The sequence below is a fragment of the Astatotilapia calliptera genome, chromosome 2 (assembly GCF_964374335.1).
Source record: "Astatotilapia calliptera chromosome 2, fAstCal68.1, whole genome shotgun sequence".
Lineage (NCBI taxonomy): Eukaryota > Metazoa > Chordata > Actinopteri > Cichliformes > Cichlidae > Astatotilapia > Astatotilapia calliptera.
In genome coordinates this window covers 22,575,784-22,601,527 of record NC_137423.1, presented here as the reverse complement: position 1 = coordinate 22,601,527, position 25,744 = coordinate 22,575,784, and the positions used below count along the sequence as shown (strand labels likewise).

Here is a 25,744-nt window from a genome sequence, read left to right as displayed (position 1 = left end):
AGCACTGCGGACGCAGAGGGGGGGGGGGGGGGGGGGCAGTGTTTTGGAAATGACAGTCTTCATTACAAAGCTTTCTTCGTTATGAATTAGCATACATGTTTTTATTGAACATTTGAAGAACTAGCAAAAAAACCAGAAACTCTTGTAGTTCACATAAAGTCAGAGATAAAAACGACAAGGAGCAGGTGCAACTAGTACAGGTAGAGCTGCTGCAAAAACCCACAGAGCCCAGCAGCCAGCAACAAATTCTGGATCCTTTGCTTTTAGTTAGCAATTAGCATTGGCAGCACATCCTGCGTCCGATGTGAAAGGACTTTTATGCTGCTCGCTGTGACTCACAACAATGGTCCCGGGTCAGCCCTGACGTTGTGTTAAACTAATCCTAAAGTAATAATGGTATTTCTAACCACTGACATACCACAACTTTATCCTTTCAACAACTGCTGAAAGTTAGGGGACCTAACTGCTATCGGATATTTATATAGAGATTACCCTTCAAGGACCTGCAGTTCAAAAAAGTGCCCCTCCGACAGCCAAACCCATCTGTTCTCTGATTGGATTGTTACATTTGTGATTGACATGACATTCACCAATCAGATGAAAGGAAGAAAAATAGGGTCAAAATTCGTAGTTGTAACTTGCAGGGTTTTTTTGGCTAAGTCCACACACAAATCTTTTTTACACACGCACAAATTTTTTTTACACATACAAATCTTTTTTACAAGCACAAAACCGATTTACAAGTACAAAATATTTATGACCACATTTTGAGCCCATACATAGCCAACTGACATATACAGTATGTTTAATTTCCCTAAATTAAACAGAAGAAAAGGCTGAAGCTGGCTGGACAAAGTTAGTATTCTTCTGTAGATACTACATATATACAAAGTGTTACATACTTGTTATCACTGCACATTATTAGGACCGTTGATGGTTGTCTAACCAAACAGTTGGGTAGTTTGTTAGCAATCTGAGACCCCTTTGTCTAGTCTGCTGACATAGCCTCTGGGCACATTGGGCAACATTTTAGTGTTTCCGATGTAGCTAAAGTCTAAAAACTTCCTGTTTTCCGGGTCATTGTTCACAAAAGCTGATGAATTTTAAAACGCTAATACAAAGCTAAATTGTCATCAGACAACAGCCGGTGTTTTTGAATTTCTGCAAATACGTTCTTTCGTCTGCACTTCAGAAGGATTGTTTACCTGCATGAAGCCAAAGGCTGCACAAGCCTGATTGAACAATGCTATCTGCCCTGAAAGCAGACTGCAAACGGCAACCAAATACTGAGACACACTATATGGACAAAGTAGACGGGCCACAACTCTTAATATTTAGATTCAAGAGTTTTCAGTCCCGTTGTCACAGGTGTATAAATTTTACAAACATTGGTGAAACAATGGTCATTCTAATCAGCTCACTGAATTGAGCATTGTAGGGGACACAGCCCCTGCTCTAACCACTTGGCACCCTAGGCCAGATTTTAGGTGGCGCCCCCACCCTTGCATTGCAGTAAATTCCACTTCCTATTTACATATACTCCTGAAAGGAACTGAATGGCGTTGTCTTTGACATTTTCTATACTGTACAAGTGTTATATACAGTGCTTTGTTCTGAATAAGCAAATGTTTCTACTTAGATTCAAATGTATTGTCATTACAGTGAATTATTGATTAAATTTAGTATTAACATTCACGGTGTGCACTTCAACACTGATTTAGAGTTTAATACTATAACCAGATAGCAACAAAAATGTAGAAAATGTAACACCTGCTGAATAGATCAAATCTTTAAAAAATAAAATTTCACTGAGGAGTTTAAGGTGGACAAAGTAATCTATAATACTATAGGTGACTCCTAATCCTGAAGCTACAGTGGCCCTGAGAGGTCAAACAGACTGCAACTTAAGAAAACACCAGCAATAAGAAAAACGCTGCAAGCACATAAAACACAACGGAAACAGGAAAAAAGAAAACAGAAATACAAAAAAATAACATATTTCCAAAAGCACAAGGGAAATGTTTCTGGGGCGACAATAACCCGACGGACCAGTTGCGGAAACCATAAGCTAAGAATTGTGCTGGCAGACACTTACAAGAAGTGGAGAATCTATCAGTTTTGCGAGGAAAGAAAAGATGAGAGGTAAGTGTGTTAGCCTAACTATTAGCCTAAAAATCTATCATCAGTATTATATGAATCATAAGATTAAAACACACTTACCTAGCATGTTTTGATCCTGCAACTTGTCCGTCGAGTTATTGTCTCCCCAGAAACATTTCCCTTGTGCTTTTGGAAATATGTTTTTTCTTATTTCCGTTTTCTTTTGTCCTATTTCCGTTGTGTTTTGTGTGCTTTTGCAACGTTTTTCTTAATGCTGGTATTTTCTTAAGTTGCAGTCCGTTTGGCTTTCAAGGCCACAGTATAAAGCACTTTAACTGATCTTAAAACTAGCTATTTATTGATTAGCAAACCATGCTAGGCTAAAGGCTACTAGCATTCAACAGCAAATTAGCAGGTTAACACTACGTTCTGCTAGATAATTAAAGCAAACAAATATTATCATATTATATTTACTGTACCTCTGTCTCTGCTACTTTTTCCTCTTGAACGATCAGATGTAACTGATTCTACTGTAAGATGGAGTCAAATAGGAACCACACCAAAGAAGCCACAAAGTGGCAAACCACATAAAGATACAGAGCTAGGCACTGAGTGCTGAGGCCCATAGTTCTCAAAAGTTGCCAGCGCTTTGGTGATTCAGTAACTGCAGGGTTCCAAACCTCCTGTGGTTTTAACATCAGCACAAACAGTGCACACCAGGGCCCGTATCCCTAAAGATTCTGAGAATCCTCTCAGAGAGCTCCTAACTTAACCTAAAAATTCCTTGCCAGGAGTTTTAGCTTAGAAGTGATTCCAGAACATTTTCAGTGAACTCTGAGCAAGGAATGGATGGAAAATCCTATCTTAGTGAGGAGGTGTGGTTGACCCCGTTGCTAGGTATGAGTCATCATTTCAAAAGCCGTGATTGGTTGATCCTACAAGTTTGATGGAAATGAGCTTTTGGTGATAATGAGCAAAGGATGTACCCTCAAATCAATAAACATATTATATACTCTAATCTTATGCTGACTGTAATTGTAAATAATATTTCACATTCAAGAAAATATCTGGAAAATGAATAGTAAGCTGTAGGGGTTATAGCCTAACATTAGAATCTAAAATATGTGAAAACTTAAACTCATTACACCCTGTTCAAATAATGATTCGTGTCTTATTTGCTCATATTAATATCCTAGCTGGCATATTTTGTACTTTCACTCCCATATGGACCCTGTTGAAAACAAGATGGCCTATCTCAAGAGGCTGTCCTTAATGAAGTAGAAATCACAACGTTACAAGTCCAGTGTGGTCTTAACGAGGGTAACACGGCTCAGCTTTTAGCAATGTCTGTGATTGCAGACCCAAGTCATCACTGCTGCATTGTTGCATTTTCCCAGTTGCCAAATACCTCAGGGTTGTGATTACTTTCGTCTCCGGTGTAATAGTGTTGTGGCGTCGAGTTGGTGAAGTAATTGCATCTCTGAGGAGATCCACCACAAACATGATTCCTGCACGATCCAATCTGTAGCATCTCAATAATTCCCTGTCATCCAGTGTTTGCAGGACATCTCTCCTGCCTCTTCTGTTGGCCATTTTGTGCAGCTGCTTAGGGGAACTCCTAAGCCACTAAAAGTCCTCTTCCCTGCTCTTAGCAGATCTCGCCTTAGGAGCCCTTTTAAGCGCTAGGAATCTTGAGGAATAGCTTTTATATTAACTGGGATAGTCGTGTCACTTTTAGGGGAAATTCTAAGAAAACGTCACGACTCCGAGAATTTTCTTAGAATTTGGCCGCTAGGAGCCACTTTTTGCACAAAGATTCTTTAGGGATACGGGCCCAGGAGTTTAACAGCATAGCTTTACATGGCCGAGCCTTTCATCACCAAGCACAAAGCCAAGAATTGGATGGAGTAGTGTAAACATTTTACTAAACCTGCTATGGAGGTGGCAAGTGCAGGATGAGCACTTGTCAGAATGTTTTTTCTAAAATGCTTCTTTTTAGTGAAGAAACCAGCAATTGCTTTTTAGGAATGTGGGATGTTATTCCCCCAGTAACCATCTGGAATCAAATCTACAAAATAAAATTATGGCGTCAAACATCTAAGACAGTGTGTGCAATTCAGAGGTCAGTTTGGTAGAGTCCTTAGCACTTCAGGAATTTAGAAATGGACAAAAATATACTACACTACCATGCAAATAGTCTGGAATTTTGCTAGGAAAATGGGAAAAAGATGGAGTGATTTATTGAAAAGTTCTCCTTTGGATGTTGGCTGTCTGTTATTCTGTTCTCTATCAAAATGATCCCACACTACTTCAATAATGTTGCAATCTGGGCTCTGTGCAGGCCTTGGATAGTGATCCATAGTGTGTCTTTCTATCCAGGTATGTTTTTACAAAGTGTTTGGGATCACTGTCGTGCTGAAAAATGCAGCTCTTGTCAATCAGATTCCTTCCAGATTGTACTGTACATGATAGTGCTCTCCTGACCTCCTCCATACATACTGATCATTATTTGAACCAAAGCTTTAACATTTGGACTGATCCATCCATAACACTGCCGCTGATTTTCAGTCTAGTTCATGTATAATTTGGCATATATCAGTTTTTTCTCCCTGTTTTCATTTCTTAAGAATGGCTTCTTGATAGCCAACCCTCCACTGAGAGCAGTTCTGATAAGGTGAACAGAAGATGAATCATCTCTCAGTTCCTTTGTCAGTTCTTTTTTTAAGGATATGACTTTCAGATCCTGCTCATCTGCTGTAGATAGGTTTTCAGGTCTGACATTTATACCTTTTTCCTCCACCAGTCCAGTTTCCTCAAAGGAAACACTGGACACCACGCCAAGTTTCCAGCTGATAGCTCTTTGCCAATCACCTTGTTAGTGTAAAAATATTATTTCATGTCTGTCAAACTGTGTTATTCTTGGCCTTTTTCATATATTCAGCTAAAGAAATGAAAGCAAAATGTGTGTTTTTGTGACAGGCTGTTAGTAACAAAGTGCCTAAAGATAACATTTTAAATTCAGTTCTTTACTAAGTTTTCTGTAGACACAGCGTTGTGTCCTCCTTTGAGTTAGGTGCCTTTTTGTGCTTGAATTCACTGGTCAGTGTTAAATGGTTTAACAGAAAAACAGCAAAAGAAAAAAATCATTTGAAAATGGTCAGGCACAAGGACTGGACTGAAGATGCCGTTTAAAAATGGCACAGTCTGATACCATGAAGGCCAAATAGAAAGAAATAAGGAGTGGCTAAAGACTTGCACAGTGCTGCAGATTTTATTTTTAATTACTATTCAGATGTTTATTATCTCCAAACTCTCCAAAGATAATTTTATGTAGTTTCAATCAATGTTCACTGGAGAAAACCATCAGGTTTTCAGTACATGTGATGCTAGATCTCTTGAGTGTAACACGATTTGTTTTGGTTTTGGCATACCAGAATTACACTTGTAAAAAAATACTCAAATGAAAACCATTTTAGGATGTTCTAACAATCCCAGATTTCAATCAGCGCCCTGTACTACTCAGTGTTTCATACAGATGGAACAGCAGACTTGTTATACGTGCATCTCTGCACACACAGGGTGATGAGAGACACTATTTTACAGTCCAGACCTGAAGGAAGCACCAAATGGTTGTTACCATCATTCACATGGTAGTAAAGAACTGCCTGTCTTATTGTAATCTGCATTCAGGGAGCTGTTTTCAGGTGAAGGGGTAAAACAATATTAAGTAGTTCTATCTGTCTGGTTCTTTATTCCTTTCTGAACTTTTATTATAGTTTGTTTAGTAAAGTTTCATGTGTGTGAAATGGCTAATAATAAAAGGTTAATAAGATCCTAGCTAAAGTAACAGTTACAGCCTCTGTATTTAAAATAAATACTTGTGTTTAGAGCTAGCAGGGAATATGTCTTGTCCTTGATAATATAAGTACCCAAATGCTTGACTATTGAGCAGAACAACAGTCCCTATATTTACTCTTATATTTTTTCTCTGTCCTTTTTACTGCACAGGGTCCACAAACAGTGGGAACAATCCATGATAGCTTCCTGAACTAAAGCCAAACTTCCCAAATTTCAGAATGACTTCAGACCCACGGCCTTGACCTCTTTATTAATAAAATCATGAGAAAAAATATTTAAAACAGCAGTGAGCTTTGCTTCTAGAACTGAGAAGGGACTCAGGATCTTCGCCTTAAGAGTTCGACTGAAAATGCAGAATTGTTTGGGGACTTCAGCGCCACACAGCCAGACATGCAATTGCATAAGCTCGCTATCAGAGTTAAATGTCAGTCCTCTTTTTCCTTTTGTACTCATGGACTCTACAAAAATGAGACATTGATCAGACTTAGATAAGTTAGCATAACCCATCCACCCAAAACCAAAAAAAGATTGTTTTTGTGCATGCATGGCTTTCTATATTGTGTGCTTCTAAATTCCTGATTTAGTGTTACATTCATGTGTCTATGTGTGCTAAATGGGTTACCCACTGGTTATGGTGTATCCCACTGCAGTATGACTAACAGCCCCATAGGGACAAATAAAATCAGTGATTTATTTATGGTCAGATTTTCCAGAACTCCTGAAAACCACAAGAAACCCACAGCAGAGGGTGATAAAATAAGAGAGATGACAGCAAAGGCCTCCCTGTAGCGTGACATTCAGCCTGCTTACGTTGTATTTGGGGGGGGGGGGACAGGTGTTAGAGGAGAACCAGGCAGTACACCGAAGCTCTAAACCAATGAACATATGGTATGTTTTTGAGCTTTACTGGGGCTGGAAACCACATTTAAACCACATGAGAATGATCTGTCTGGATATTTTTTCTCCCCTCAATACAGATGTCCTCTATGAAAACTAGGGAGGAGAGAAATAGTAAATGATTATGTTTTATATGTGTTAACATCATTCAGACATCTACCAGTCAGGTATTGTACTAAAGATGTATTAAAGCTTCATGAACAGCCAAGCATCGATAAGTGAGTGGAAGATGCCACTGGTTCAACCTTCACATAGTAATGGTGTAGTACAATGGTCCCTCGTTTACCGCGGGAGTCACGTTCTAAAAATAAATTGCAATAGGTGAAATCTGCAAAGCAGCCAGCTTTATTTTTTACAATTATTATAGGTGTTTTAAGGCTGTAAAACCTCTCAACCTCAGACAGGCATGAACTTCCATGTTTTTCAAGTTCAAAATCATCATTGTCAAGCAGTTCCTTTTCCTGAGGTAAAAAGAGTTTTAACGAACTCTGAAAAGGCAAAAGTGCTCAGAGACACGACCAAGGTAAGGCAGGCTGAAACCCAACCATCAAGACTGGACCAAGAAACATCTGAAAACAGATTTTTCAAAGATTTTATAGACTGATGACATGAGAGTGACTCTTCATGGGCCAGATAGACGGGACTGTGGCTAGACCAGAAACATGCACTGAGCTCCACCTCAAATCAGATGCCAGCAAGGTGGAGGTGGGGTTAGATTTAGAATCTGTTGGGGATTTTTTTTATTACTCTCACTTGTTCTATTCTTCTAGGAAAGCCAAAACCTCACTTTTGCTTTCATAGACATTCAGGTTTGACTTTAGCATTTTGGATTTAGCATTTTACTTGATCAATAGTAAAAATGAATCCTCAAAAATATACTTTGGCTAATAATTGTTCACAAGGTTCAGAGCTACTTAGTAACCAAACCTGTTGTCAATAAATGTTGTTAGCTGACCAGTTTTGACTGGGAAGACATTGTTGCTGTTTTAACCATGTTTGCAGGGATAAAAGTCACATGCTGGGGATTTTTTGCAGAAGATCTATCCCAAATCTTTCCCATAAAATTAGTCCAATAAGGGAACCAAGCTTATCAGGGAAGGTCAGATTTATTAAGTTCACATGCCAGCTTATTGAGGTTTTCAGTTACAGAACTTCTAAATCTGTCATGCACGTTTAAATTATTCTGCAAGCTATTGTTCCAAACTGAGAACTACTGAACAAGAAACATTCAAGCCCTTGAAGTTATCAGCATCCCTGATGCTGTCTTTGTGTATCAGATGTTTCCTGCACAGGGCCTTAGCGGAAAGGAAGTACCCACCTATCCTGACTCTGACACTAGCTATCTCGTACTGTTATGTTGTTGCTAAATAGACCCTTTGCCCCGAAGCCAGCACTGCAAACGTTGCTTATTCAATAATAAATCGGATGCGTGCAGCAGGTTTCCTAGATGTTGATGTCATCTGGAAGTCACTGTTCCTGTTCCCAAGGGTAGAACCAGCCAGGGGCTGGTGGGAATTGTTCACGTACTGAGGGAGGGTTACAACATGTGTGCATAGTGTGACTTTGGGGTTATCACTGAGCTACTAATTGGAAAGGCTTCAAAAATTAAAAAAAGAAGAAGAAACTTTGTACAGTGTAAGGTACCTTTTCCCATTTCTCACATCATCAATCAAATTTGTACACGTTTCTGAAAATTACAGCAGACGGGTGTGGACAGAGCAGGGAGGGGGGATTTTCATAATAGCCCTGTGATAACCCTCTCGTCAGTGCTAATGCACACATGCCTAGGCCCAGCTATACACTAAACGTAATACAGAGCTGCAAAACAGATTGCTACCAGATGTGCTTTTCCTCTGCACCAACTATATGACAATTTCCAACCTTACTCAAATATTTACCGGAAAACTGCAGTTATCATAAAACGTAATTTTCTGGTAAATATTTGGCACAGAGATCTCATCATCCAACACTCTAAGAAATTCATGACAAATCGTTCAGGTTGTATCCCTGGGAAAATCACCTATTGAGTAATGCTGCAATTTTCTCAGTCTTCCGTACATTTGATATCCAGCGGTATTTTCTTTATTCGTAAGAGAGAAAACAAAATCACAGAGCTGGTTTGGATTTCATTAAAGAATAAATTCCAAGCTCAATGAAGAGATTTCTCTCTAATATATTGCCTACTGTTCTTCTCTCTCCTGCCAAGTGGTATCGTGCTACAGAAGCAGCAGCGTGCAGAAGAGAAACTATTAGAGTGTTAATGGTGCTGTCTTTGGCAGGACCATGTGCACCTTCTGCTCAACTCATCCCCTGATCCTGTCAGTCTAAAGCTGTATTTTTAGGATTATTTCAGAGCCAAAGCTCATCTTTAAGTCCAACGGCAAACTGATCAGTCAATCCATCTCACAATTTGTCTTAGGATTTATCACCTTCATCCTTCGCCATCGCTGAATTATACTGCTATAGGCCTTGGCTCTTCCCAAGGTAGAACAGTTTCTGTATTTAAATATCGAGAATCTTTAAACAGCTGGTGCCAATTTCAATGGCAGATTGTTGTTGTTGTTCTTTTTTCTGGGGGGGGGGGGGGGGGGGGGGTTGGGTTTTTTTGTTTGTGTGTGTGTGTGTGGGGGGGGGGGTTTCTCTTCATAGTTTTGCTTGTAATTGAGTACTTTTGCTCAAATATCAACTGGCTACTCCAGAAGCCCTGAAAACAGACCAGACAATGTGTTTCCAGATAGTCCACAAAGCACTGAGCACCTTTTCTCTCATTTTCCCTTCATGCCTTTTAATCCCACTATGCATTTATGTTGTCTTCTGAGGGTAATGTACCATTTGTTGTTGTAGTGTCCACTATTATGTCAAAATGATGGACAAAATAAGGAAAATTATGCAATTCTTGTCATAGGTCTGTTCTACAAGAAATCTGAAAAATGCTTTAGGATTTATGCTGCCACCCTAAAAGGGGACTCATGGATAATTTCCTATATGAATGGATCCTCCCTTTATTTATTTTTTTCAAACCAAAATGTTTAAAAACAGTCAAAACCAGAGTAACTGTAAATCCAACTCATCTCTCAGTTGTACACAGCGTCCATTGTTCCATCTTCAGGATGATTTGTACTTATATTGGAAAACCAGTACTTCCATAAAACAGACAGATCCTTCTGCACCACAGCACTGTTGAACAAAGGATAACTTGGACTTGATGCAAGGGCAGGAATATGCAATCCTGAGACAGTGGACCAACACGAGTTCTTTGCAGCTTTAGCAACAGTGATGAGTGAAGTCTGGCGAGGAGGCCTAACAATGCTGTTTAATTTCCAGCATCCTAATGTGGCAATCTTCCTGTGGAATCCAAACTCCACCTATTCAACTTCATCACTCATATACAGTTCTAGCTCCATCAAGCCAAAGCAAAAATGGCTATTGTCCCCTGAGATTTAAGTCTGTCTGGTCACTGAAAGATTGAGTTCAGCTGTGCTCTAAATCTTTGTTTCCCCTCACAAATATCCAATCCATCCGGAGCTAGCTCAGCTGAATAGAGTAAACAATGAACCATTATTTTGTCAGCACTATAGCAGTACCAACTGTACCCTGTTCACACATTTGGAGAACATGGAGAGTATTATGCATCCAAATATTCACTATTCTTTGAGCATGATGTTCTCCCTCATTTCCTGTCACCACTCCAGTGGCAAACAGCTAAACTCTGCAGAACAGAGATGTTTTGGGGTTTTAGCATCATTTTAGTGAAAGATACCAAGAAAAGAAAATAGATTTTTTGGAATCTCTGGACCTTAGGAGAAGAACCACAGAAATTGGATCTTTCTGTAAAAGTTACCAAAAATCATCAGATTGAGCTACTTTGTCTAGAAACAAAAGGAATGAGACACTTTATCTGATAACTTTCTTCCTTATAACTTACAGCCTTTTTTGTGCCACAGACCCGTTTATGTCCGACATTATTTTCACAGACGCCTTTAAGGTGTCGCGGATAAATACAACAAAATAAAACCAGTACCGGTACCAAAAAAACTGGAGGTTTATTCATAACACACGGGAAAAGACCCAGGGAAACCGACTTAACGATAAACGACGATAAAAAAATAACAATAAAAACTGATAAAACCCCCGAAACCATAAATTTCACACCTGAGCCTCAACTCTCGCGGCCCGGTACCAAACGACTCACCCGGGGGTTGGGCACCGCTGACTTACAGCACATAGTGTAGTCTGACCACTAGTTCAAGGAACTTTCCTCTTAGCCTTTCCTCTTTATTTCAATCTACCTTCAAAAAGGCACCCCCTCCTTAAAAATGATTAGCGTGTAAAACAGAACTTTTAATACTCACCACTGAAAAAATATCTCTCCATTAACACCTGAATGATACAACAGCAAGAGCCAGAGGGATGCATTTTAAGGTTGCAATGTTCCACATCACAGCAGCACACCAATAGAGGACGGCTCGGTGTTGTAAAAAGAGCAGTTCTGGCATTTGGCAGTACTTTATGTTCTTATTATCAGTGAAAGCTGACGGTAGCAAGTGAGCTGAAACAGGACAAGCAAAACTGCATGCAATCCCCTGATGATTTTGTCCTGCAGGCTATTCTCACGGTTGCAAAAACTGTATATAAGGTGTAAACGTCACAATAAGATGCAAACAGAATGAGATGTTTGCCTTTTTGGTTAGCGTTGTCACCTCACAGCAGGACTTCTTCTAATCCAAACCTCCTGGTTGACTGGAGCCTTTTTGTGTTGGGTTTGCATGTTCTCCCTGTGGGTTTCCTTTGGGAGCTCACGCTGCCCCTCATAATTCAGAGTCATGCATGCTGGGTTAAGTGTTATAAATTGGCCATGTGAATGTTATTTGTCTCCAGCAGTGGATTTGGGATTTTGGGATCCTTGTTCTGTTGGAACATATAATTGTGTCCAACTTTCAACCATCTAGCTGTTGATTTAAGGTGAAGTTGAAGAATGTCTTCATTATTTCATTCACCTTGTTCAATGCAGCATTAGCACTGGCTGCAAGAAAGCTCCAGAGCATGATGGTACCACCAGCATGCTTGATAGTTGGTACAGTTTCTTAGGTTTGAAAACCTTTACTACTGTGAACACAAGTAAAGAAGAGACATGCTATATAAAAACCAGCTCAACCATTCATTGTGACCAGCTAGCTTAATCTTTGTCTTGTCTGACCATAGCTTGTCCATGTGAGCCATTTGAGCTTGAAGGTGTTGATTTTCGAGTGGGTGCTTCTTTCTTAATCAGCCTCTTTGAGTGTTTGGCGATGTTTTACTTCACTGTGGGCAGTGAGACTGGTGTTTCAGGAGTTCATATTTCATGGTGGTTCCTGTGTTGTTTCTGAGCATCCTAACCAATTTCCTGTCATCTGAAGGTGATGGTTCTTCCAGCATTTGTGTGTTGACGTATCAAGTGTTGACGTATCAGAATAACTTGTACTTATATCTATGTACAGTTGTGCTATGTTTCCCTGTTGAGCAGAGGATGGATGGTATTGGTTTGGGAAGTTTCTTTTTGCTGGTGTATGCATGTATATTGCCACTAAAACCTGATTTTACTGTCTTCATATTTTCTGTTTTAAAATCAGATCAAAATAAAATATATTGTAAGTTTTCATAAGCACATATTAAGTTTTAGTTTAGCGAAAAGAAACATTTAGCCTCCATTTGTCTTCACATTTAGAAGAAGATGGTGCATTCACTGTTCGTGCTGCTTGGCCTCTCTAGATTTATGTCAAAAGTCATGTTTCCACGAGCCTACACGAAGAGATTAATTTGAGCTGCTGGTGCTGGCCAGTATTGTTAACCAGTAAATTTTACATATTCTCCCATTATGCAAATTGTCAGGTTAGCTACACCCTAGAAAGACTTCTCTTTCAGATATTCACATCAACAAAAATGTAATCAGTCATCAAGTTCATTCCATTTTTCTGCCAGTGCAGGATTTCATATTGCAGTGCTCATCATTCATTTTATCAGATACAAAGCCAAAATTTGACACAAAGAATCTCCAGAGTCTTCTTGAGTTTTTGATGTTATTTGAGGTGGTGCCAGAAGCCTTGACTAGCAACCTTTCCAATTTGCACCCCACCTTTTCCCAAAGGTAAACTGGGATAACCTCCAGCCCCACCACAGTCAAGATCGGATAAGCGGTAAAGGGAAAAAAAGAGATGGTGCCAGGTTAAAACAGTCCTGTCTGCTGGATAAACTCGTCATGTTTCATCAGGTTAGATCCAGCACCCCTTAAGTTTTTTAACCATATGAACTTGGTGATATCAATTGTTAAAAACTAATGTTGCGTGACCAAGCATTGTTCAAACCCACAGATATTTGTTTTCAGTTAACATAACTCATTACAAAAAGACGTCAAACATCTCTGAGTTTGCGGGAAGACCTTATTTACAAAGTGATGGAGTAATGGTGCTGTGGCATTATGAAGAAGTGTGGCTTTATTTTCAAAGTTTAAAAAACTCCAGAGTTCAAGAGGTTGAGCAGGCATAAATGAAAGATACAAGAACGATTCTTTTTGTGCTTTTTCTGGAAGCGGAACATGATGTGTTGAAATTGGATTTATCACATTACAGCTGAAGAAAGAAGAATGAACTGTGCACTTGTGTGCCTTCAGGAAAAAAATAGCTCAGATGGGTGAAAAGAAATTAAGCGGCAGAAAAACTTCAGCAATGATGTGAGGGGTTTGTTTGTTTGTTTTTTTTAAAGAGTCTTAATAAGTTTGGGGATGAGTTTTGCCCCAGGAGGCTTATTGTGCAGCAAGAAACATCATATCCAACAAATGCTCATCAGGTTCCTCCCACTGGACATCAGCCTGAAGGTGGAGCCATGGAAACTTAACTCACACATGAAGATCAATCATTGTCTTCCTCTATTGTCTTTTTGCAACCTCTGTTCTTTCTTGAGTAGAAAACAAAATAGACTCCAACTTGAAGAGCTGTCGTATTTGCTGCTTTCCAATTTCAGAGTTTGGTGGCTTCCTGTGGTAGAGGAGGAGGAAGAAGGAAGAGCTTTAAAAAGTGCCTGTGTGCATCTGCCAAGGCCAAATTCTCTAGAAGCACAACAACACATCCTCTCTTCGGTTCCTCCGTCTCCTCAAGCACACACAGGTGCAGAGCAATGCTGCATTAAGGAGTGTGTAATGGTGATAATGTCTGTTAATGGTTTAATAATTTGAGGCTGTGGTAATGACAATAATGATGCACCAGGAATAGTCGCGTCCCAAAATAGAGCAGGGGATGGGTGCCATTAAACAGACTCCACAGAAAGGTCCTTTGTTTTGTGTGTGTGTGTGTGTGTGTGTGTGTGTGTGTGTGTGTGTGTGTGTGTGTGTGTGTGTGTGTGTGTGTGTGTGTGTGTGTGTGTTGTGAAGGATTCACACATGCAGAGGGTAAGTGTGCAAGCATGCATTTGTTACAAAGAGAAATGATTTTATTGTTATTGTATGTTTTGAATTGTTAAACTCTAAGATTGTTAAAAAATGAAAGCACACAGTGTGTTTGTGTTTGTTTGATAATGCATGTGTTGCACCTTTTGAATACCTAAACAGCACTTAGTCATCAAACAACAATGCATGCAATAAAAACAAGTGTTAAGTTCACACCTGCAGGTTAGAGTAACAGCAAAAGGCAGATGTGAAACCCTCTGATCCTGCAGCCTGTAAAGATGTTTCCATATTAGAGTCATGCATGCAGTCATATCATAAACATAGGATACATTTTTGTAACAGCATATGTGTCACTGTTGCAACTGCCCACCCTCAATAGCCGAGTTCAGTTACAACCCTAACTTCCTCCATTTGAATAAATCATGTGAATATTTTCATTTTGTGTGTAATCATCTTTCAGTCATGTGGGCAGTAAGATAAATAATACGTTCTTTATTTGACCTATTTTGGGGGAAATGATCATATTACAGCAGTTAAAGTAATGATAAAAGATTTCACGGGGGCAGCTGTGGCGAAAGGTTGGTGGTTAAGTCCCTGGTTCCTCTAGCCTGCATGTGGAAGAAAGGCAAGTTTCCCCTGATACAACCATTGGAGTGTGAGTGTGTGGATGAATGTTATCTTTAAAAAAAAAAAAATCAGTGTGTTTTTGAATGGATGAATGAGGCTTCCCATAGGTGGTCCAGGTGAATCAGTGTTTTAATAACTGAGATATATTTGGTGCAACCCACCTCAGTTTTCCCCTGGAGATGGAGTCGATGATTCTGAAGAGGCTCATCAGTGGAGAACGGCTGAAGGCAAAAAAGATTCCCATAAAACAAGCAAACAGCAAAGGAAAGGTCATATATTACACATTTATTATTTTGCGGGAACAATCCGATAAGCTTTTCATCTGCAGTATTGAAAAGATGTATTTCTAAAGTCTTCCTGCATTCATCCTGACAACACAATGGAAAGGATGGCTGTGTCTGATTGGCTGCTTTCGCAACCTCCCGGCTTGGGTATTTAACCCCCTCGACTTGTCGGGAGGCTGCTCAGAGCGCAGGCGGAGCAGGGAGGGGAGGTTTTACGCACAGCTAAGCACGGTGTGAACTCTGAACGCCAGGAACTCACACAAACAGCTTCGGGCCAATCAGAGGAATATTGATCTAAAACGTTGAGTTTGAGCACATCATAACAGCGCGGTCCGGTAAGTCGAGTGAAGCTGGTATTCATTTAATAATTAACATTTGATTCAATTTAAATATGGAGAGGCAACAACAAATGTATGTTATGTTATACTAGACTACAATCTATCTATCTATCTATCTATCTATCTATCTATCTATCTATCTATCTATCTATCTATCTATCTATCTATCTATCTATCTATCTATCTGCAGTTTTGTGTATATATTAACTGCTCTTGTGCGTCTGCTACTGCATTCTCCGGGCTTTTTGAAGTTTGCACTTTGCATGCCAAATATGTTTTGTTGCCATGTCATAGAGTTTTATATTTACTGCTTTGAACCCATTCAGTCCTTTGTGCCGGACTTGATGAATGCTTTAACCTACTTTCAGCCTGCCCTCTGATGCTCCTGCATGATCGTGTAGTTTTCGGACAGCTGCAGAGCTGAAAACGAGCGGCTTGTGCGCCGCATCACCAGCTGATCTCAGGCTGCGACCTTTGTCGCTTCCAGAACCTGCAAGCGCGCAGGCTTTGTCTTTAAAATGTGTGGCATGAATGCATCACAACACCATCAAAAGAGTAAAGCTTTGAAGAGCTTTTCCTTCTTGCTAGAGAGGATTTATCGGATCTTTTCACCCTGGAGATCCTGCAGGGCACTGTCGGAGAAACATTTAACACTTTAATAGGGGTTTTTTTTTTTTTTAAAGGAGGCTGTTTAACTATTACCTAAATTCAGGTTCGGTGGATTTGGAAACATTTGGAAGCATTGGTTTTTATCCCCTCACAGCCATGTAAAACGGCACTGTGATGATGTGCACATGATTTTAGACATTGCGCTTCTAAACAGCAGGGACAACGTGACGATGTTCAACAAATATTCCCATAAACTTTACTTATGCGGGATTTGTTTGCTCGGATATACAAGCTCCCAAGCTTTTTGTCTAAAAATACAGTTTTCAGGTTTATGCGCACTGTGTTCTCACTTTTAAAAAAAAATACATAACTTTCAGCGGCTGTATTCTGCCGCAGGGAATCATTTCAGTCATAAAGGCATGCGAAGCTTTATCTGATTGTTGCACTTTTATTGCCAACTAATTATCTAGCCAGCGCTATAAAATTAATGATAAAATGAAGCCACCTCCTTTCCACAGCTTGGGATGAAAACCACATGTTGCTTTCAACAGTCACATTTATTGTGTGCTGCTCGGATAATTCAGAATGTGAAGATCCAAGAAAATTAAGACAGTTTGATGTCATTTCCTCACATCATGGACATCCTGGAAATTTATGCTGAGGATAAATGCTTCCTAAAATCTTCCTGCCATCTCTTACTTTGAGGTCACTCTCATGACTTCTGCCCTCTTCTTCATTGTAGCTCAGATACCCCCCTCCTTCATTCTGGCTCTCCCTTTCCTGTGCATTCCTCCCTATTTTATTGTCCTTCCAAATTGTACGGTAGATCAAGTTGTCAGTTTTCTCCTGTCCTGGCCTCTTGTGTCTTCCTGCATTTCATTGTTTTTAAAAACACAGTTTTCAACACTTCTCTGCGCTCCCACCTTCAGCCCCCACGCACAGGCATACACTATCTGACCACCGCAATATCCCTTCCACTGCTGCTCAGCTGGTTGCCAACATTCCCCCTCCCTCTCTCTCAACCTCTTCAGATGTGGAGCCAGCAGAGCTAAAGGTTGGAGATGGTCTCTAAAGCCAAATCTATTAGATTAAGAGGATCGGGCCAGTTAAAACTCAGGTTTCCAATTAAATCAGACAATTCTGCTCTAACATAGCCTAATGAGCTGCCATGTTACACAACACAAAGGCATCATTCACATGACCGAGACATACGTTTGGACGATGGCCACATTTTTCAAAACTGATTTCTTGTGATATGTGTGTGAGTTGACCCATGTGATTTTCTGTCTTTGTGTGTGAGAACAGAACCAACTAGTGTTTTTCAGTCAAATGCATTTATGAATAGCAGTTGTCTTTGAGCGAGTGTGTGTGTGTGCATGCGCTCAAGCGTATGTTGCTTCTTTTAGTGCAACTGCATTAAATTTTGCAAATGCAAGTGTATTCTGACATGATTATTTAAAAGTAACCCTGTGTGTCCGCAAATTGTTGCCTTTCCAAACCATCATGTCAAAGAGGTTTGCTCATCTGCGCCAAGATGAAGATTGTACCCATGTGTGTGTGAGTGTGTCTGTGTGGTGTGTGAGCGTGTGTGTACGTCTTCACCCCGATAGCATGTCTCTATAGACGCGGTTGTATTCGTCAATCAGCCCATTTATCCCTCCATGCTCCAGGCCATTCTGAGGGTGTGTGTGTGGTGGGGGGGGGGCATGATTCTTGAGAGGGCTCATAGCCAAGTTAGAGTCCTCTATGAGTGAAAGAAAGAATCAATGTTAGAGCGCACGGGACACACAAACACTGTTTTCATCAATATTTCATCCCTCCTGCTCCCTTTGTTCACCAGCCTTTATTTTACAGCTTCTTTTTCATCGCATAAAAACGCTGCTTTGATGATGTGTTTAATATACGTGCACATGTACTCAGTTAAATATATTGTGACGCCTGTTGATTCAAGAGCAAATTGCTTACTCAGGATTGTGCTTGAAATGTTTGCTTTGTTTTATAATTACTGGATCGAGCGACAATAGGCTGGCTCAATGGTGTGGGGATGATTTTGCTCTTAGTTGATCCATGAACATACTGCAGGGGTCGCTGAGATTGTTAAACGGGTTTCTTTTTTTTAATTTCTTCAAAAAAAGAATTTTCACCATAAACCAAAGCACAGGAGAAATTTAAATTTGCACCTGGTGATGTTGGTCATGCTCAGAGGGGCATTATTATATGTAATAAACTTTTTAATAATCCATTCAGTAGTTATTTTTATAATTATTTGGTACAGAACTGTAAATGTGAACCCCAAGTTGAAAAATCACAGGATCAGCAACAAGTACATATTTTATAATATTTTATAGGGTAAACAAAAACACAGACGTGCTTTTGGCGTTCTAGATGAATCAAAAGTCATCCTCTTCAAACCATAAATATCTTTTTATGCGCCCTGAGAATCTAACATTTGTTAGAAATACTTTAGGCCAAAGCGGTGAACTCACCATCGTTGCTGGTTTTCACCTCAGCATGCATTCTGGAAGGCTTGTCTTCATTTCACACATGCAGCAAGTTTTCTGTTTTGATGGTTGAACTATTTTCTCTGCAGGACAACTTGGACTCAGACGTTGCCAGCTGTGGAGCAAGACCCAGTGGGTGGATGCGTGTGTGTGCCTTAAGTGTTTGTTTTCTTACTTCTGTGCACCTTTGGGTGAGGCTTCTGTGAAGATGAGGGCCATCACACTGCTGTGTCTTCTGATGGTTGCGGAGGCTGCAGCCTCCAGGTTCGTCCGTGACTCCCAAAGTGGGCTTGAAGCTTTAGAACCCGGCAACAACAACGCATCAGTTGTTCTTCCACCCTCGCAGCCGGGCCGACCACGGAGCTCGCACCCCCCCATGTGCATAAACCCCACGGAGATCAAGCAAACCTTCAAATATGTGAACACCATCATATCCTGCCTGATCTTTGTCGTGGGAATCATTGGCAACTCAACACTGCTCAGGATCATATATAAGAACAAATGTATGAGGAATGGACCCAATGTACTCATTGGCAGCTTGGCACTGGGAGACCTGTTATATATTGTCATCGCCATCCCCATCAATGTGTACAAGGTAACCAGATTTATACTATGTGTCTTTATGATTCTTCTCATAGTTTAACATCGACTGTACATAAAAGATGGACATAGCTACATTACCCACTGGTTGCTGGATTACCCCTCTGCCAGCTATGAGTCTGTTTGTCTGTTGTTTTTTGTGGCTTCATTTTGGAGTTTGTCACTTTAATGTGATCTCTGTCTCTCAGGTCTCTAATTCAGAAACTGTTTGCTGTGTTAAAATCACACAGTTATATCTTTGAATAAAATTCAATTCACTGTTAATACAAGTGAAAGTTTCGCATGACAAAGTCTTCATTAAATAATTTAGCTGACTTACACAATATGTAGAAACTTAATATTGATTCAGTTTATTACCAAAGCTGAGGATGCATCTTGTATTTTACTTTAGTATTACTTCAAGCTAAAGCAGTTTACATTGCCTAAAATGTAAACCTGATAATTGTAATTTTTTCTGCCGGAGGTTTCTTCCTGTTAAAAGGGAGTTTTTCCTTCCCACTGTCGCCAAAGTGCTTGCTCATAGGGGGTCATATGATTGTTGGGTTTTTCTCTGTATCTATCTCTGTATCAAAAGTTGCCTTGAGGCAACTTTTGTTGTGATTTGGCGCTATATAAATAAAATTGAATTGAATTGAATAAATAAATCAGGTTTATTTATTGCTTTGTAAGATTTGATGTTGCAGACTTGTCTACCTAAAACTTCAAGGGATTGTCAAACCCATAAAAAGGCAGATGTAAAGTGTTATGCTAGGATTTTCATAGAAAGGACTTTATTCACTTGCACTATCCAATGGTCAGAGATTTTAGTGCAGCCAGACAATCCCAGCCTGCAAGAGCTTATTAAACCAAAAAACAATATTTGAAACTTTTTTGTGGGAGTATTAAGATGCATTTCAACTTTTTGATTTAATGAAGAAACATTTAGAGTGCGAAGGCTTTACAACCTCTGATAGATTAGCGAACAGTACAGATTGCTGTGAGCAGCTGAAAAATATAAAGTCCCTTCTGATATTCAGATGTGTGGCCATAATTTGTTGTTACACATGCTGTCCTGACCCTGAGCAGAACTTATTGCCCCTGGGAGATGGACTTGGCAGTCACGAGGAACATGCTGTTGTTGCTTTTGGCATTAGAAGCTGTATTAATGAAAGAAGACACGAGGAAAGAAGGACCCCTAAATGGACCTCAAAGAGGTCTGCCCGCATGTTTACACAGGTGAACTTCTTACATTTACAAAACTCTCTCCTCTCCGTCTCTTTTTCCTGCAGCTGTTAGCCGAGGACTGGCCATTTGGCGTGTACGTCTGTAAGCTGATGCCGTTCATCCAGAAAGCGTCGGTGGGAATCACCGTCCTCAGCTTGTGCGCACTCAGTATTGACCGGTGAGTACACCACTACTCCACACACATACATAGACACTGACAAGTGTTAGTATTAAAAGCAGCTAATGGATGTCTCTGTTTATAGCTACCATGCAGTGACATCATGGAGCAGGGTGAAAGGGATGGGAATCCCACTGTGGAAAGCTGTGGAGGTGACACTGATCTGGCTGCTTGCTGTGGTGCTGGCAGTTCCCGAGGCGCTCGCATTCGACATGTTGGAGATACCATACAGAGGCACCAAGCTGAGGGTTTGCCTGTTGCATCCAGAACAGACCACAAGCTTTATGAAGGTAACCACCAGATTGTCACAGTCAAGTCAAAATTTACAGCATCACAATGTAGAGGTCACCAGTATGAGGTGGAAAAACTGCACAAGTACTTTTTATATAAATGTATTAAGGTCATAAGGTGTTAGTTGTTGCAAAAAGGTGTCCTTTGCTACCTTCGGTTTCCCAATTTTCATCACTGTGCACAGAAATTAACAAGATATTGTTAAACTCTTCTACATTTTGGCCTATACTCTTATTTCTGCAACATGATCACGTTGTCCACCATGTTAATTTGGGCTGTCAGCTTGATAGCATTCTCTAAAAATCACTTAAACACTGGGCTAACAACTGGCAATGATGACATTCTCATTAAAATGCAGGACACTTAACACAATAAATAACATACAAGCTCTTCCTCCCCTCACCCCCAGCCAGTAACTGCAGATGGCTCCCTGAGCCTGGTTCTACTGGAGGTTTCTTCCTGTTAACGGGAGTTTTTTCACCCCACTGTCACCAAGTGCTTTGCTCAGAGGAGGTCATGTGATTGTTGGATAGTTTTCTCTGTATTATTGTAGGATCTTTATCTTACAATATAAGGAGCCTTGAGACAACTATTATTGCGATTTGGTGCAATATATAAAAAAAACTGAATTAAATTAAAGGTGACTAGTGTTTTGCTATAAACAGAATAAATTTGAGATATGCTAAACTAAGGGTGTCATAACATTATAATTTATACCATGAGTTCGCAAAACAGATGATAAACAGCCTGAGAAATACGAAGTGTAGAAACAACAACATGTCTCAGGCATTTTGCCTTCAGTACAGAAAAACTAAACTGTTGTAAATCGAAGAAATGCATCAGCACAGCTCCATGTGTTGATCACAGAACATCAGTTTGCCCGGGGAAGTCGTGTGTAATATTTGTTGGCAAGAATGTGGTAAGAGTTAGATTCCAGGCTGAACCTAATTTATAGCAGAAAGAGCTTAAAATGATGTAGGTACCTTCTTGAAACGTTGTGGATGTACCTCACAGAACTCCTGTTCGCTTATTAAAGCCTCCCGTGGGCTACATTAACTTGCAGCTGCACATTATTCCCACTTACATCAGTGGTCTACACCAAAAGTGGAAAAAAATCCACTGTCCTGTTTTGTAATTTTTTAAAGAAAGCGATCGGGATCTGCGCTAAACTAAAATAGCTTCTTCTTTCCACCATGTCCTTTGTCCTTTTGCACCGACGTTCATAAAATCGAGTTTGTTAGTCTTTGAATAATCCTGCCAACAATTACAGACAGGGTGGCAGTTTAAAGAAGAAGAACAACACACAATATCTAAGTTAGGCGATGGGCCACCATGTGCTTCTAGAACAGTTTCAGTGTGCCTCGTCATTGGTGATTCACATTATTATAAACTCATCAAATCACACGACGACCCCTCTGCAGATAGGTGAAACTGCTGCAGCTGATCAGAGAGGAAGTGACCTCTCCCGTCAGGACTAAAATGTTTGATGCTGCCGGGTCAAAGGTTCAGATTTTTCCTTTAATTTGTCTGCCGTCTGAACCTCCGCCTTAGCTGAGAAAATATGAAAACCAGCAACATGGAAAAACTCCAAACAGCTGGATACTTACATCTTTCTGAGATATATGATCTAAACAACTTCAGTTTGGCAGAGAGGAGTTATGTATCAATTCAAAATGTTTGATAGGGATTATTAAACTTTCCCACAAACACATGGTCAAAGTTATCCAGCATGTTGATTTGGATCTGTTAGGATTGGGCTGAGGGGGAATAAACCCCTTGGATTCTATTCAGCTTGCACCTGATGTTACTTTCGAGTGCAAATGTCAACAGAATGGTTCTCTTCAAAGTAAAGCGCCTGGACAGCAATGATACAATTAGAGTGTTTCTTTAATCAGGTTCCTTTTATCACTCTGCCAGTAAGTTATTAGTGACAGCAAAGAAATGCAATACAACACACTGCAGGCAAAACATGTCAAATTACTTTTTCACAGTTCATTGATAAAGCCACGCAGCAGGATCAAAATCACAAAGATATTTTGATTCTTTTAAATCTGAAGGAAGGAACCACACAGTTCAGTGGAAACAAAGCAGGAAGCTGGCTTTTAATGTGTCATCAGGATTTGAATTATCTTATAAACCTACAATGTCAGCTTTGATCAATAGTCAGATTTAAGCTGATTGTTGCTATGAATCAAGGTACTGTTTATTAGTCATAAGCCACTCCTCATTTCTTTACAATCTCCAGGAAACCAGAGTTTCTGTTATTTTTTTTAAGTCCTCCAGGCTTTCTGAAGGTCTTTCAAAGTTTTTATTTAGTTTGGACATCGCCTGCATCATCACACATTTTTAGTCCGGTCCTTGTGCCTAAACATTTTTAGAGGATCTTTTTTTCCCTTTGTTTTTTCATTTGTTAAACTGCTTAACATTAATCTATGAGGGATGAGTAAATGTTGTCTACACATAACAGTCAACTTGGCAAAAAAACAGTTTAAATTGTATCGTTAGGCACTTTTTTAAATGCAGCCTGTCATAAAAACCACATTATTTGTTCTCATTTCTTGAGCTGAATTAAAAAAGAAAAAAACAGAAAAACACAGCAAAGTTTTTGAAGCCAAATAATGTTTGCATTAAAATAATATTCTGCACCATCAAGGTGTTTCCCAAAAACATGTTTTGGTGCAAAAGAAGTGGCTGGCCTAAAAAAAAGATGTATCCAATTATCTATGTCAGAGGAATCGTATCTGAAAATTATGTCCTTAAGAAATAAGAAAGTCATCATCAGCATGTATGTAAAAGTTCAATGTCTGCAGCATCTGTAAAACACCGTGGAGGCTCTGTCATGTTTTGGCTTTCAAGGTTGTTGCAATTTTACAAACTCGTATTTTTCCTTGTATGCTGTATTTCCATGTATGTTTTCACCTATTTCCACTTTTCCTAGGAAAATTTTTTTTTAAAAACAGAGGGGTGGCTCAAGACTTTTGCACAGTACTGTAAAATATAATACACACAATTTTATGTTGGTTTAACAAAGTAAATATTCAAGCTGAAATATCAGCAACAATATCAACATTATCCATATAAGCAAAGATTAGCAAAGACGCAGCTAATCCACCAAAGACGTACAACAGGCCAGGAAAACAGTGATTATGTTGATGACGCAGAGTTCTGGGAAACTTGTGGATCAAATGAGATACAAATGGATTTATGTACTTAGACCAAAGTTGCACTGTACCTGCCTCTTACAGGTTTAACATGACATTATCTTGAAAAATAGATATGTATTTTTTCCAGTACCCTTGTTTTGTTTTTTTCCCAGTTCTACAAGGAAGCGAAGGACTGGTGGCTGTTTGGCTTCTATTTCTGTTTCCCTCTGGTCTGCACGGGAATCTTCTACACTCTCATGTCCTGTGAGATGCTCAGCCGCAAAAAAGGCATGCGCATCGCACTCAATGACCACATGAAGCAGGTAGAGATGCAGATGACAGCCATGCTGGGAACCATTACACTGATTAGCTTATGCAATGGCGATGTCTGCTATAATTTACAAGAATCACTTCTTCTCAGAGAGTACTGGTCACTCAAACTAATGACTAAATTCACTGGCACAGTGGATCTTTATATTAGTTTGTGAAATACAGCTAACCAATGACAGCAAAAATTTTCTTTCTGTACACCACACATTACAGTAACCTGTGAATTGTGATTAGATCAAGAGCTGGGTATGGTCACCTTACTGTTCCTCTGATTTCTTTGTGTGTGTGTGCTGCAGAGGAGGGAAGTAGCAAAGACAGTGTTCTGCTTGGTGTTGATTTTTGCTTTCTGCTGGCTGCCCCTTCATCTCAGCCGTATTCTGAAGAAAACAATCTATGAGGAGGATGACCCCGACCGCTGTGAGCTGCTCAGGTAGGCACGTAGATAGCCAGTGCGATTGTTCTCCATTCTGAACCTTCCTGTAGTCTTGCATGTAAACCTTGGCTTTTTTATCTGTCAGTTTCCTGTTAGTGATGGATTACATTGGAATCAACATGGCCTCCATAAACTCCTGCATTAACCCGATTGCCCTCTACTTTGTCAGCCAAAAGTTTAAAAACTGTTTCCAGGTATGCAATAAAATTACAAATGTGGTTTTACAAGAAAACCTATTTGTCAAAAGTCTAAACCTTATATATTTTTTTGCTGTTTCGTAGTCTTGCCTGTGTTGCTGGTGTTACAGAACATCTCATCTGGATGACCAAGGACGCTGGAAGGGCTCATGCCACGGTAACGGACTAGACCGCTCCAGCTCCCGTTCCAGTCAGAAATACACAAGCTCTTCATAAATGCAAACACACTAATTGCACACCTCCTCCTGTACACACCAGTGCTCCCATCAGGGACAAACAGCAGTCTCAGTGCCAACAAACTGGCCTTCAGATCAGAGTCAGAAGGGGAACCTGGAGTCACTTCTACAGGACTCGCCGCAGACTGAAAGACTCAAAGATCAACCCCAAAATGCTGATGAAATAATGGAAGTGTGCCTCCTCAGGCTGTAATAGTAAATGCAAAAGCTTTGATGAAACCGATGCTACATAAACACGTTCATATTCCTACGCTGAGGCCTCTCTAGAGGACAACTCGGTGACACTAAAAATGCATTTATACAGAATGTTTATTCAAACCACTATGTAAATGTATGTACAGTATTATTTACATATAGAGTGCAAACTTACCATCATATTTATCCTTAGTACTTTGTGTAGCTATGAATAAGCACTGAAAAACACTACCTGTTGAAGCTTTATTACCTCACGGGGAAAGCTAGAGGGAAACTGTGACCCTTAGTAATTTTACAATGTAGCTTC

At 39.9% G+C, this 25,744-nt stretch overlaps 1 protein-coding gene across 2 annotated transcripts; it reads left to right on the top strand.

The window, feature by feature from the left end:
* The first annotated feature begins 2,069 nt into the window (after positions 1-2,069).
* LOC113033752 (endothelin receptor type B-like) lies at positions 2,070-25,521 on the top strand. 2 transcript variants are annotated; one of them, XM_026187835.2, is made up of 9 exons: positions 2,070-2,142; positions 18,721-19,226; positions 20,500-20,612; positions 20,698-20,902; positions 24,220-24,369; positions 24,673-24,806; positions 24,895-25,003; positions 25,091-25,163; positions 25,265-25,521. In XM_026187835.2, exons 1-9 carry the CDS (start codon positions 2,136-2,138, stop codon positions 25,369-25,371), a joined length of 1,404 nt encoding a protein of 467 aa, XP_026043620.1. In that variant the 5' UTR covers positions 2,070-2,135; the 3' UTR covers positions 25,372-25,521. The 2 variants fall into 2 exon arrangements, with proteins under 2 accessions (XP_026043620.1, XP_026043628.1); XM_026187843.2 differs by lacking the exon at positions 2,070-2,142 and adding an exon at positions 15,362-15,518.
* Positions 25,522-25,744: the final 223 nt, after the last annotated feature.